Source organism: Mustela nigripes, chromosome 3 (genome assembly GCF_022355385.1).
Source record: "Mustela nigripes isolate SB6536 chromosome 3, MUSNIG.SB6536, whole genome shotgun sequence".
NCBI classification, from domain to species: Eukaryota; Metazoa; Chordata; class Mammalia; order Carnivora; family Mustelidae; genus Mustela; species Mustela nigripes.
The window spans coordinates 15,057,449-15,071,973 of NC_081559.1; the positions used below are offsets into that span (position 1 = coordinate 15,057,449).

Sequence of the window (14,525 nt, forward strand, 5' to 3'; positions counted from 1 at the left end):
TGTAGGTTTTATTTTAATAGATTTTTATTTTATTTGGGTCTTCAGTGTGGGTGCGTGGGGTGTGGCTTCAAAAAAACCTTTTTTTAAAGAATGCGAATACATAGACAATTATTAGCATGACCCAAAATAACAGCAATTTTTTTGGAATTAAATTTTGAATCAGAGATGCAAAGCCATTCATTATTTTTGAGAAATTCATTGTTTAAGAGTGACGGAAAATTTAGAGAAATTTGCAAAGTTGATTCTCAGTGGTTAAGAAGGGTGGTTCTAAGTGGTCTGTTTCTCAGGTGGTTGTAGTTGGGTTTTTAGTCGCAGCTTTGCTCACCAACTATTCAGCGATTTTAGAGAGGCAATGGGCATACAGTGGGAGACAAGATGGAATACATGTGTTCTCTTCCTCATGTAGGCTTATAATACCTAGCTTCAGGTTCTTTGCTTTAAAAGTGAAAAGATTGAACTAGATGCTCTCCAGATTCTTTGGTCATTCACTGGAATAGCATTGAAGCAGAAAAATGGAGCAGAGGGGGAGCTCTTGTACACCCCTTCCATCTCCTGTGATTTAAGAGAACAAATACGGCAAGTTCTTGAGCAGGCTCCTCTCAGAATTTGGAAGGTAAGTTAAGCTTTTGGGGTTGTGTCTTCTCTTACTTTTTATCCTACTTCTCTTACTTTTATCCGACTCTTGGAATGGCCAATAAACAAAGTCCAAATGTTTCAAAACATTTTAGTTCACAAAAGCCTGTATCACAACTTAAAGCCAAATCTATTTTTGTATCCATGTCAGGTGTTCCAAAGCCATTTCCAAGGATCCCACTCAATCAGGAAGATAAACAATTAAGCATGATTAACATCATTGGAATCTTAGTACAGATTCAAAAATTCCAAATGCGTAGCTGTGGTGCTCAGTGCCAACAGAAGGCCACATTCTGCCCTCCAAGTGAAAACACACTGCATTGTCCCAGTCAAAGGAAGATGCAGATAATATCAAAATGCAAATTTTTAAACTCTCACTATAATTTTCTCCCAAAGAACTCCTGCAACTTCATCTGCCAAGAGAAAGCCTTTGCTGGCCATCCGTTTATTTTGTTAATTATTATGTCTTGATTTCAGGGGGGAAAAAAAGTCCTCATGCTCTTATTCTAAGCAAATGATTTTTCCTTCTTCAGAAAACAAGATTTTGGTGAAGCAGTTGCCCATGCTTGTGGTGTACAACAATGAGGTCAACCTGAGCTGCAAGTATACCCACAACCTCTTCTCAAAGGAGTTCCGGGCATCCCTTTATAAGGGAGTAGACAGTGCTGTGGAAGTCTGTGTTGTGAATGGGAATTACTCCCATCAGCCTCAGTTCTACTCAAGCACAGGATTCGACTGTGATGGGAAATTGGGCAATGAAACAGTGACATTCTACCTTCGGAAGTTGTTTGTTAACCAAACAGATATTTACTTCTGCAAAATCGAGGTCATGTATCCACCTCCTTACATAGACAATGAGAAGAGCAATGGGACCATTATCCACGTGAAAGGTAACACATAACTCTACCAGGGCACTGCTCTAAAGTAAGAGTTTTCAGTGGCAGTCTTGCAAACTAGGTCATGATCAATGGTGGGGTTGGATAAGTCCCAGAGAGGAAGTCTACACATTATAAGCTGGTGATATTTTTTATATTTTGATCCCTTTCCCATTCTTCTATAAAGTTCAGAAGGAAGGAAATGTACTCAAGTGCCACTCCCATGTTTAACCCATTCTGTTCTATTTTTCAGAGAGACATCTTTGTCCAGTGCAGCTGTCTCCTCAATCTTCTAAGCCATTTTGGGCACTGGTGGTGGTGTGTGGAGTCCTAGTTTTCTATAGCTTTCTAGTAACAGTGGCTCTTTGTGCTTGCTGGGTAAGAGAAGCAACACTATTTTGTGTAACTTTTCCATGCATGTGTAATCTGAACACATTCAAGAAATTTGTCCATGTAGTTCATTTTCTGTTTTGTTTTTTTTTTTTTATTTTTTATTTTTTATAAACATATATTTTTATCCCCAGGGGTACAGGTCTGTGAATCACCAGGTTTACACACTTCACAGCACTCACCAAATCACATACCCTCCCCAATGTCCATAATCCCACCCCCTTCTCCCAAACCCCCTCCCCCCGGCAACCCTCAGTTTGTTGTGAGATTAAGAGTCACTTATGGTTTGTCTCCCTCCCAATCCCATCTTGTTTCATTTATTCTTCTACCCACTTAAGCCTCCATGTTGCATCACCACTTCCTCATATCAGGGAGATCATATGATAGTTGTCTTTCTCTGCTTGACTTATTTCGCTAAGCATGATACGCTCTAGTTCCATCCATGTTGTTGCAAATGGCAAGATTTCATTTCTTTTGATGGCTGCATAGTATTCCATTGTGTATATATACCACATCTTCTTGATCCATTCATCTGTTGATGGACATCTAGGTTCTTTCCATAGTTTGGCTATTGTGGACATTGCTGCTATAAACATTCGGGTGCATGTGTCCCTTTGGATCACTACATTTGTATCTTTAGGGTAAATACCCAATAGTGCAATTGCTGGGTCATAGGGCAGTTCTATTTTCAACATTTTGAGGAACCTCCATGCTGTTTTCCAGAGTGGCTGCACCAGCTTGCATTCCCACCAACAGTGTAGGAGGGTTCCCCTTTCTCCGCATCCTCGCCAGCATCTGTCATTTCCTGACTTGTTGATTTTAGCCATTCTGACTGGTGTGAGGTGATATCTCATTGTGGTTTTGATTTGTATTTCCCTGATGCCGAGTGATATGGAGCACTTTTTCATGTGTCTGTTGGCCATCTGGATGTCTTCTTTGCAGAAATGTCTGTTCATGTCTTCTGCCCATTTCTTGATTGGATTATTTGTTCTTTGGGTGTTGAGTTTGCTAAGTTCTTTATAGATTCTGGACACTAGTCCTTTATCTGATATGTCGTTTGCAAATATCTTCTCCCATTCTGTCAGTTGTCTTTTGATTTTGTTAACTGTTTCCTTTGCTGTGCAAAAGCTTTTGATCTTGATGAAATCCCAGTAGTTCATTTTTTCCCTTGCTTCCCTTGCCTTTTGCGTTGTTCCTAGGAAGATGTTGCTGCGGCAGAGGTCGAAGAGGTTGCTGCCCGTGTTCTCCTCAAGGATTTTGATGGATTCCTTTCGTACATTGAGGTCCTTCATCCATTTTGAGTCTATTTTTGTGTGTGGTGTAAGGAAATGGTCCAATTTCATTTTTCTGCATGTGGCTGTCCAATTTTCCCAGCACCATTTATTGAAAAGGCTGTCTTTTTTCCATTGGACATTCTTTCCTGCTTTGTCGAAGATTAGTTGACCATAGATTTGAGGGTCTATTTCTGGGCTCTCTATTCTGTTCCATTGATCTATGTGTCTGTTTTTGTGCCAGTACCATGCTGTCTTGATGATGACAGCTTTGTAATAGAGCCTGAAGTCCGGAATTACTACCTTCTGGAAAATAGAATTCACATTAGATTTTCATCTCAAATAAAGCTAAACAGGTTAAAAGAGAAGAGAAATAACAGCAGTAATACTAACAGTCACGTATTAAACAGAAAATGAGTCAGCGTGGCCTCAGGTCCCGCAGATTCATTTTCTGTTTAATACGTGACTGTTAGTATTACTGCTGTTATTTCTCTTCTCTTTTAACCTGTTTAGCTTTATTTGAGATGAAAATCTAATGTGAATTCTATTTTCCAGAAGGTAGTAATTAGGTGGCCATGCAAAAAAAAAGAAGCTGAAAAGTGGGGATCGAGTCTTAGGGCCAGTTACTTTTCTTTTTCCCATTTTGCAATATCATGATGATATATAAATTAGTTTTCATATACATATATGTATAAAAATCTAACAACTTGGGAATCAAGGCACTGAAACCAATGCACAATTTTTGTTCAGGGTCCAAAATTGTGAGAAATTTGGTTACTGAAATTATGCATTCAAACCTAGCAAAGAAACTAGGTCTGTTTATCTGAGTCATATTTTTATCTCCTCTGAAGCAGTTGAATTTCGTGAGGCCAAGTATGGTTGCTGTCATTATGAAACCATAATGGGAGTTAGACTTTTCTGAGTTCTCAGCACTGAATTAGAGTTTACCAATTTGTGCAAATGTTCATGTAATGAGCTTGGTGTATTTTTCTTTACCTCCTTCAAAGTCGAAGGTTTGAACACATCTTGATGGCCATAACCAATGTTAAGATGGGACTCCCTTACCGATGGTCTTTCCCTTACTCAGAAACCTCCCTTTCTCATGTACATGGTGTGGGACAGAATGTCTCCTGCACTGGTTTCACGTTGTCTTTGAGTTTTTTCCTATGTTAGATGCATGTGTGAGTCATTTCTTCAATAAGAAATGTATGCTCCTCAAGAATAAAGGACCATTTCTCTTGATATACACCATCCATGTGGTATTAAGCATTTTTAATGCTTAATGAGTGCTTATCAGATTTATGCATTAATAACCTTCCTAAAGGCCAAACTAAGGACTTAAATGAACATATCTTTAACGGATATTCTACACATTTAACTAACCCATAGTTGGGTCAGTGACTTCTGGAACCCACACCTGGTGAAACCATTCTATTTACTAAAGATTTGGTGCTGGGTGGGGGGTAGGGCAGGGGATGGACAGAGGTGAGGGGGCAGCCTTGGGTTCACAATCATGTAAATGACGGATCTAGCCTGAGATTTTTTTTTTTTTTTTTTAAGATTTATTTATTTGAGAGAGAAAGAGCATGAGTGTGAGAGTTAGGGGAAGGGGCAGAGGGCAGGAATCCTCAAGCAGACTCCCTGCTGAGCACCAGATATGGGGTTTGGTCTCATGACCCATGAGATTATGACCTGAATTGAAACCAAGAGTCCAATGCTTAACAGACTGAGACACCCAGGTGTCCTACCTGAGATCCCTTTATTTTTAATTATTTATTTATTAAATTATTATTATTGTTTTTATCATGTTAGGCACCATACTGTATGTCATTAGTTTTTGATGTAGTGTTCCAAGATTCATTGTTTACACATAACACCCAGTGCTCCATGCAATATATGTACTCTTTAACACCCATCACTGGGCCAACTCACCCTCCCCCAACCTCCCTACCCTCTAAAATCCTCAGTTTGTTCCTCAGAGTCCATAATCTCTCATGGTTTGTCTTATCCTCTGATTTTCCCCCTTCTTTTTTCCCTTTTTTTCTCCTAATGTCCTCCATGCTATTCCTTTTAAACTCTGTTGGCTTATTTCCAAAGTCTGCCTCTCGATCAATCCCCACATGCTGCTAACATTTTGGAAAACTCTAGGGGCAGAGATGGACATTGGTTAGGCTGCCCGTTTGCCTAATCTGTCTCTTCTGCAGAGTAGGAAAAAAAGTGGCTGTTGATTCCTAGAAACCCCTTATACTAGATAGCAACTTGATATTTACCCGTCTTGTTTCCTCCAAGTTGCCCAACCCTGAGAGCCTTTTATGTACAGAAATATTGCTTAAATTCTTTCTCTGATGTCAGTTCTGTCCCTCATCTTTCTTGATCTTGGGGTCTTCATACAAGTTACGTTCCCACTTTGAACCTCTATGGTGTTTGCCAATGATTTTAGAGGTTAGAATCTTAGTCCTTATTATTATTATTATTATTTTAGTCCTTATTTTTATCTCTTGGGAATTTCAACTTCTTAATCTAAAATATAGGTGAAGTGGCTTTATGGGTACACTTCCAGGACAGGTACTTCCTTTGTTATTGTTGACCTAGGTCAGTGTCATACCAGCTTCCCAGGAAATAGTTTTGAGACTTACTTTAACTTTCGGTGGCCGGAATGGTGCTCACCATTTAAAACTTATTGTAAACACACATTAGAATATCAGTTACTATAATCAGGCACGAATTGGCTCAGTGACTGGAATCACCCAGAGGAACAAAAGTCTTGTCATTTTCAGTCAATTTAAATAGTTCACTTTCAACTTGGAAACATCATAGATGCTACAGGTTTTTCTTTGGTAGCACTACTTGCTTTGTCTTGATAAAATTTAACTTTGGTCTTACTCTGTTTCGTAAATTCCCTGTGAATTAGGAAGAGCCAGTGCTTGGCATGATCTTATCTTCTGCAGCCTCTTATAGTCGATTAGGTTGTCCAATAAGAACCCTTTATTTGCCTAGGTCTTTGTACTATCTGACCAAAAGAATGTGAAATAAATATATATCTTTATTTTATAAGATAACATCACATCCCCCCCCCCCACCCCAAGCTCATCTTTTCTTGCTGCTGTTACTGTTTAAGCAATCAGCACCTTGTTGATCCCAAGAGATTAGCCATTTCCTGGGTCCTATTCTGGGAGCCTATTTTTGACTGATCTGCTCTATGCCTTGGTGCGAGGTGCTGTTCTCCGGAACTTCCTGAGGGCTTGTGATGTGCTACCGTAGGCAGTTGTAGGCTTAGCGGGTTTCTGGGAGCAGCTGCACATTCTATCCCAGCTCTTGACTTGTTGCTTACATTTGAATAAATAAAGTGCTCCCCTCTACCAGCCTGCTGCGGAACAGCACCTGCGACTGTCACTCATTCCTCCACTCACCCAGCTGAGCTGGAAAACCTATTCTCTTTCTTAGTCTAAAGGAACCTTTTTGAAAACACGGTCTTCTCCATGATCAGTCACAATGTAGAAAATGTGGACAGTGTGTGGATAGGTGGTATCTTCCTTTAAACCAAGCGTGCCCTTGAAGACTGTGTCTTTAAGTGAATTGTGTCTTGCTGTTGCTTCCAGGAAACAGGTGGGTAAGGGTGGGGGTGGTGTGAGGGCAAGGGAGGAATGGTCCTGAGATCACACATCTTTAGTGGACTTAATAGCATGGTGAAGACCTTATGAGGTCTTCTCTACCAGCTATAGTTGTATTTGAGTGTTTGGAGGCAAAGACTGCTATTTGGTGTTCTGGCAAGGGAAGTCAGAGCAGGAGTAAGTACTAAAGTGCTTTCCAGGGTATCGGCAGCGGCCTTCCACATGTATTCAGAGGCAGAGGTTTCCTTGCCCTTATCCTGCTCTGCCATAACCCTGTGCTCGAGAGAACGCTGGTTCTTATTTATGGCAAGGATGTAAAGCCACGATGTTTGAAGAGCAACTTCCCTCACCCACTTTGTTTCCATGGCTACCTCTCTTGAATGAATCTCCCAATTATGTCTGTTGAACACTATCCTCTTCTTCATTTCAACTGGATAACCCATCCATCATTTATATCCTAAATGATCAAAGCTGAATTTGTAACCTTCTCTTACATACATACTTCTCCTTTTGTCCTGCCTTATATCCATGGATGGAACAGCCTCCTTCCAGGCTACCAGGCTCAAATCACTGGTCATTTTTGAGGATGAGCAAAAAGGAAAGGTCAAGCAAGCCGACAGTATTCATTCTAAATTTGGTCCCATGTTTTGTATCACTTGCTTCCTTTTCATCCCATTCCTTTTCATGATCAGATTCCTTAGATTGGGATTTCTCAGTCTTGGTGCTATTGACATTTTGGGCTGGGTAATGCTTTGGTGTCAGGGGCTTCCCTGTGCAACATAGTGTGTTTAGTTGCATTTCTGGCCTCTACCCACTAGATGCCATAGAATTCTTCCCAGTGGTGACAACCCCAAATACCTTCAGACATTGTCAAATGTCCCCTGGGACAAGGGATAGGGGACTGGAACTGTCAAGGATGAGGCTTAGGAAGTGTTGGGCAATTGTATATGTAGAAGTGTCACTCACTGAGATAGAAACACTGGGAGAAGACCAGACTTTAGGGGAGGATCTCAGTTTCCTTTTGGACATGTTTTGTTTGAAGTGTCTTTGAGGTCCCATCCAGAGATATAAATTTGGGTGAGTATGTGGTAATTGAAGTTGCAAATGGGGTTGAGTTTGCCTAGAGAGAGAGGATGGAGTAAGTAAAGGAGGTGGTCTGTGAGGAGCTTGAACACTGAATGGCTACTTAGAGAAGGATGAGCTTGCAAAAGAGGCATGGAAGGAGTAGCCAGATAGGTAAGATGAAAACCATCATGGTGCCGTCTTAGGGAAGACAAAGTGGAAGAGCATCTCAAAAAGGCAAGAGTCATCATTAGTAGAGAATGCTACCAAGAAGTCAAAAGATGAGGCCTGAGAAAGATGAAGACATGTTAGTTGGATTTAGTAATGTGAAGGCTGGGGTTTTCCAGCTTGCTCCTGCTCATTTGACAAGCCTCAGGGAGGAGCATGGAAATAAGACCAGGGCAGAAGTCACTTGCTCACTTACTTGTTCAAGTGTTCATGTCATTCATGTTCCATGTATCTATGCATCAGGCCTAGGTGCCTAGAAATAGACAATTTTTTTTTCATAATAGGGAATTCTAAATTTGGAAACCCAGGTAGCTATTTTTAGAAATTTTTATGGGTCTTTTAACAAACATGTAAAATTTGCCATCACATTGGTTCAGAAAAGATGCTCTTAACCTCCAGTAAAAACTATGCTAAGATTCATAGTGCATGTAACTCTTGCTCTGGGTTTAGTATTGCCCCTACTTCCCTCACCCCGAAAGAAATTCATCTAGAAGAAGGTGAATCTGAGGAGCAGATTAATAAGTGACACCATTATTTTTATGGAAATGTACATATACACAAGAGAGTAGGAATGTAACTTGTTGTCTTGAACTATACCTCTCCACTAATTTGGACTCCAGGGCTATGAATTTATGATTATTTCAGACTCTGGAGGGGTGAAGGTTCTCTCGGATTAATGATGCAAAAACAGCTTGTTAAGCAAATGACAGATGTAAGAAGATTGCAGTGGAGATGCTTAACCTTTTCAAAGGAGGAAGGGCCTTCAAGAGTATTTACACATAAACGGTGGATATATTAATTAGATGTGCTTTTGGAATTTAGATCAAATAACTGCATTGAGGGTAACATGGGTATATTCAACCCAAATACCTTCTTTGATTCAGATTTTGCATGTTAATTTAGAAGAGTCCAAAGAAGTTAAGTTTGATGAGGCACTATCCTGTCCAAGGCACTCAATGAATACAGGTGTGTTCAGCTTCATTTGTCAGTCCATATTCTGAGTAGTTGCCTGCCCCCGCCCAGTCTTAGAGTTACTCCCACTACATCTCGTTCTGTTCCCTGGCACCCCTTCACAGAGACACTTCTCTTTTCTGCAGATGAAGAGTAGGAGGAGCAGGATCCTTCAGAGTGACTACATGAACATGACCCCCCGGAGACCGGGGCCCACCCGAAGGCACTACCAACCCTATGCACCAGCGCGTGACTTTGCAGCATACCGTTCCTGACATGGACGCCTATCCAGATGCAAGCCGGCTGGCAGCTCTTCACCCGCTCAACACAATTGCTCTGGATAGGAAAAACCTGCCTCGTCTTCAGCCGGCCACGGGCTCCTTCTACAGGCTCTTCTTAAGCCACTGATGCCAATTTTTCTTGAATGACTAGACCAAATAATATTATTTTGAGACTCCGAAATGAAGTTAAAGAATATTATTGTGGCAGGCTCTATCTTGTAGTGCCATGACCCAAATGCCAACTTAACACATATTTATTGATTTAAGAGGTTATAGTAGAAAACAAACAAACAAATCCATGGATTCTGTCAACCTTGAAATCTGCTTTCCATTTCACTCCTTTCTCACTCATCTGAACATTGTGGTCAAGTGAAATGTGATATGGAAGGACGTTTTAGATGGAGAAGAAAGGATAGAAAAACATTCTTTTTGGTTAAATGGGGGTTTATAGTGGGGATAGTTTAGAGTGGGGGAGAAGGGACGGAGACTTACACATTTCAAAAACCATTAAAACACTCTCTCTCATTCCTGAAATGAACCACTTAGTTCCTATTAATACTGTTTTAGTTTAGAAAGATATAGACATTATTTTTTTAATTTTAAATTTTTTTTTATTAACATGTAATGTATTATTAGTCCCAGGGGTACAGGTCTGTGAATCGCCAGGTTTACATACTTCACAGCACTTATCATAGAACATACCCTCCCCAATGTCCATGACCCCACCACCCTCTCCCTACACCCCTCCCTCCAGCAGCCCTCAGTTTGTTTTGTGACATTAAGAGTCTCTTTTGGTTTGTATAGATGTTATTTTTTTGATGAACTCTGGTCATATTTAGTCATCTTGGCCAATGGAATTCATTCGAAGCAATTTGAGGCAAACAGTCTTGCTCTCCTTTACTCCCTGTGATGGGAATGCAATGTAGTATTCACAATATGATTTGAAAAGCATAAAATAGTCTTCCCCCTTACCGAGGAAGAATGTGTCAGGAAATGAAGCCACTTGATGTCAAAATCATTTGAATACTCTGAAGAAGGGTTACTCCTTCAGAAGATCATTCCTGTCAAATCATATAGGGGGCTTTTCTGTTCCCTATATTTCAGGTTTGCCTGGTTGGTCTTTTTGTCATCTGTGTGGAAGTCTGAAGTGGGAGACTGAAAGGACATCCAGAGCAGTGATGGTACTCTGAAAAGGGGCTGTTGGTATTCATGAGGGGATGGGGGATAAGTCCTAAGAAACTTCTTCTGGAGGAGGAGAATAGAAGGGAATCATGTGACTCTTGCCAATGTACTGAGGGGAGTGACCAATATCTGGTGGAAGATTTCCAGAAGACAGAAGGAGACAATGCGAGAGTTCCTTTACAGTGACTTTATATGATTTAGGGCTCAGAACTCCATAACTCTGTGGGTTCAGCTGTGTGTTTACCCTGGAGTTCCACTGACATGGAAAATTATTTTGGGGTGTATCTTTTAAGACAACATCAAAATTCTCAAGCTACCCTGCAAAGCTGGACCCTGTAAGACCTGATCTTGTCATGACAATGGATATTTTTCTGCTTCTGGTTGGCGTCAACTGGTGTATGCCTGGGGACCTTGAAGAACAGCTTTACTGCTGCCTTTACAATTTGTTTTGTGCTTTGATTTACTCAGCTGTTAGAGGAGTCTAGGTTTTGGAAGCAGGTAAAATAGATCTGGTCCAAGTCCCATTTCTAGTTGGCCTTAAGCAAGTCACTGACTTTCTAAGACTCTACTCTTCAACTATAAAATGGAGGTAATGATCATAATTGTTTGTCCCTATACTATAATCACCATCAGGGCATGGCCCAAGTTAGTCTTTTTTTTTCTGCTTGTCCCTGGCACTAGTGCCATATCTGACAAATAATGTTAGCTATTATTATTATTGTCATATTAATAATGTATAAAGATTAAACTGGGGGGGGGGTACCTGGGTGACTCAGTGGGTTAAGCATCTGCCTTCAACTCAGGTCATGATCTCAGGGTCCTGGAATTGAGTCCTGCATCAGGCTCCCTCCTCAATGGGGAGTGTGGTTCTCCCTCTGTGTTCTTTCTCTCTCTCTTTCAAGTTAAAAAAAAAAAAAAAAAAAAAAAAAAGATATCCTGGCCCACACTGCAAGAAAGGAGAGAATATTTTAACAGATTTAAACCCACTATCTGGGGATAAGGTGCTATAAAATCCGAGAGCCTCTTGATTTCCACCATTTTCCTGTTTTGGAATGAAATATGCAGTGTTCTGTCTCCCATTTTTATGTATAAAAAGAGGTCTTCTTTAATTTTTTTGTGATGTGGAAAGGAGAATCCTATGATTACAGCAGAAAATATTGTACTTTGGTTGGCTTTGAAATGGGCATCCATTCCATGAAAATAATTAATCCAGAGAAGGTCAAACTCACTAGAACTGGCGTGACAAAGAACTCTTGAATTTATACTGGCACACGTTCTGCATTGCTAGCCTCTTGGCACACAGAGTTCTTTAATCTAATGTACTGAATTGGATTTAAAAATGATAGAGCTAGAGAATTTTATAAAGAGCAATGGCAAAAAATAAATTTAAAAAATGGAAAGATCTGATCTTTGGTTAAAAAAAATGGTTTTTATTTTCTGATGGGAAAAATAGGTTTACCAAAGATGAATCACACTTTAGTTTTCTCTTACTCACTCTGAACAGAACCAAAGTAGAAATGTTAATAGGGAAGTCCATTTTCACTATTAGTATGAGCCAAGAAATGGTTTAAAAACAGTGGTTGGAGCAATGCTTTTACAGTTTCCGATATGATAATTATGAAGAAAACAATGTCATTTGCTGCTATTATTGTAAGAGTCTGATAATTACTAGTATTTCTATAATTTTTGATTGTGAGCTCACTTATTTTGGGCTGAGCAGGCCAAGTTAAAGAGACCAAGTGTACATTATATTCTGTGTATTCAGTGGTAAAATTACTGAACTACCATGTGCCTGTTTTTAATTTGAGCTTTAGTATCTGTCTTTCAGAGCAGGTATGTTTAACTTTTGGTCATGAATCTGGAGAAAGCTTGCTACTTAAAAATAGTGTGGGATAAATCTTTTTTTTTTTTTAAATAAATCTCCAGTTCAACTTTTTAAAAATATACCAAACTTCCATATATTAGTTCTATTTCAAGCAAGGTACGCTCCTGGTTTGTTTACTTGCCTTCAGTCACAATCTCTAATCAAACCAATGGTTTATATCTCTGGGATGTGTGCATTCTGTGTGACGTGAATGCTCTGTGAGAGAGATCAGACTTGACCCCATTGGTCCCTTGGATTCACCAAGTGAACCACTAGTTCTCATGGCAAATTTAATGGGGATGTTGATGGTTAAGTGGATGTTAGATCCCTTATTCCAGCTTTTTGCACTGCTGGATAAGAGCCACGGCCTACCCAGGGACTGATCCCAGTGTTAAATTCAAGTACATGCTGGAGGTTGGAGATGGTGGCAGTGATGGACCCAGAACCAGGGTCATCACTGCCATAGACTGGTTATTAATCCAAGTCAAGGACCATAGCAATGACTTTCTCAAGTCCTGGACTGAGTGACTTCTTGAAATTTGAGGCTTAGGAAATCTCTGTTATAGATATATACATACTTTCTGACATATTCCTCCTCAAACATCACAGGCATGTTCTCACCTCAGGACTTTTGCACATGCTGTTTCCTATATCTGGAATGTCTGTCTCCAGATATCCACCTGGTTTTCTCCCTCATTTCCTTCAGGCCCTTGCTCAAATGTCGCTATCCACCATAGTTAACAACCTCCCTACCCCACCCCACCGAACCCTATATGCTTTCCTGACTTGCCTTTTTTCATAGCATCTCACCCTCTCTTACACGAGATTTTTTACTTATTTATTTGTTTATTGTTTATTTCCCCAAACTAGAGCGTAACCTCCATGAGAGATGGAACTTTGTCTGCTTTGTTGATTGCCATATCCCCAATGCCTAGAATAGTACCTGGAATGAAATAAATATTTATTGAATGAATGACTTTAATATACCTTATAGATTAATGGTCAGTTTAAATGTACCAATCACATTCAGAGAAGGAGAAAGACAGTTCCGTTTTCTACTTTTCTATTAATAAGGACCAAAATCCATTTTGTCAGTGAAACAGGAGGTAATACATATATATATTTACTGCTGAAATTGGTGAAAGAAAACCTGAAGGATGGAAGTTCATTCACATTTTATAAATTTTTGTGCAGTGAGGAAAACTAATAATGTTAGAAAGAAACATCTTGAAAAGTCATGCTAAATAAGCCCAGTCAAGAGAAGTTTGATTCTCCATTGAAGTTTCCACATCTATTCTTAATGGACTCTTGACTATGTTTTAAATATTACTTTAGACTAAGACTTCTAAAAACGTTGCCTAGTTTAAATCCCATTTTACTATTGAATTACTACTCATTTCTCTCCCTCTTTATCCCTCCCCCCCAACAAATTCTATAAATCCCTTGCCTGGCTATGATTCAAAAAGAGCTCAAAGATGAGAATGCTGGGGACAGACAATTTCAGCTGCTTTACCTGTTATGCTCATAATTGAACACTCTAATGGCTTGCAATAATTTAAAAATAAAAGAACAACAATGAACAAAATTGGAGCGCTTGGAGTAAGCTGAAAATTCAAATCAAACATGTTAGTTACCATGTACAGACAGACGCATAGACACAGAGCTTGTGGGTGGGAGAACGTCCTTGAACAGGATACACAGAGCTGGTCTGAAATTTACATAGAAGCTCCTATTTATTTCATTGCAAACTGTGCTTTCAAAGTGGCCTGAAGTCAGATAGGTGTGCCATGAATTCTTCTCCAAAGCGATTCTTCTTTGTTGAAATGGAGCTCATTAAGTTAAATAAAGGTGAACTTGAAAAAAAAAAATGAGCTTATATGTGTCATTCTACTCCAAGAAAGACTGAAATTAGCTAGTCACTCATGAGTTCAACTGGACGAAACAATTCAGTTGGAAAGGGACAAGATTGGTCAAAATTAGCCTTAAATGAATCTGCTCAGTAAGCAGTCCTTTGTTGGGCTAATAAAAATAGTGTAACCTAGTTCTGTGAAAAGGTTCTAGTACCTTGAAACCCAAGTTCAAAGAGAAATAAAATGCATACTTCATAATTTCCCCTCACAGACCTCCCACCATGTTCTAGCTACTAACTATGTGAATGGTGTAATCGTTTACAGCCC

At 39.7% G+C, this 14,525-nt stretch overlaps 1 protein-coding gene across 2 annotated transcripts in view; it reads left to right on the top strand.

Annotated features, from left to right (window-relative positions):
• The window catches only part of CD28 (CD28 molecule), a 33,536-nt gene extending 19,320 nt beyond the window's left edge, over nt 1–14,216 (top strand). For both annotated transcript variants that reach the window (XM_059393289.1, XM_059393288.1), the window contains exons 2-4: nt 1,167–1,523; nt 1,762–1,886; nt 9,168–14,216. In XM_059393289.1, coding sequence (XP_059249272.1) covers nt 1,167–1,523; nt 1,762–1,886; nt 9,168–9,296 — 611 coding nt within the window. In that variant the 3' untranslated portion in view covers nt 9,297–14,216. The remainder of the gene's footprint in view (nt 1–1,166; nt 1,524–1,761; nt 1,887–9,167) is intronic.
• The last annotated feature ends 309 nt before the right edge of the window (nt 14,217–14,525 follow it).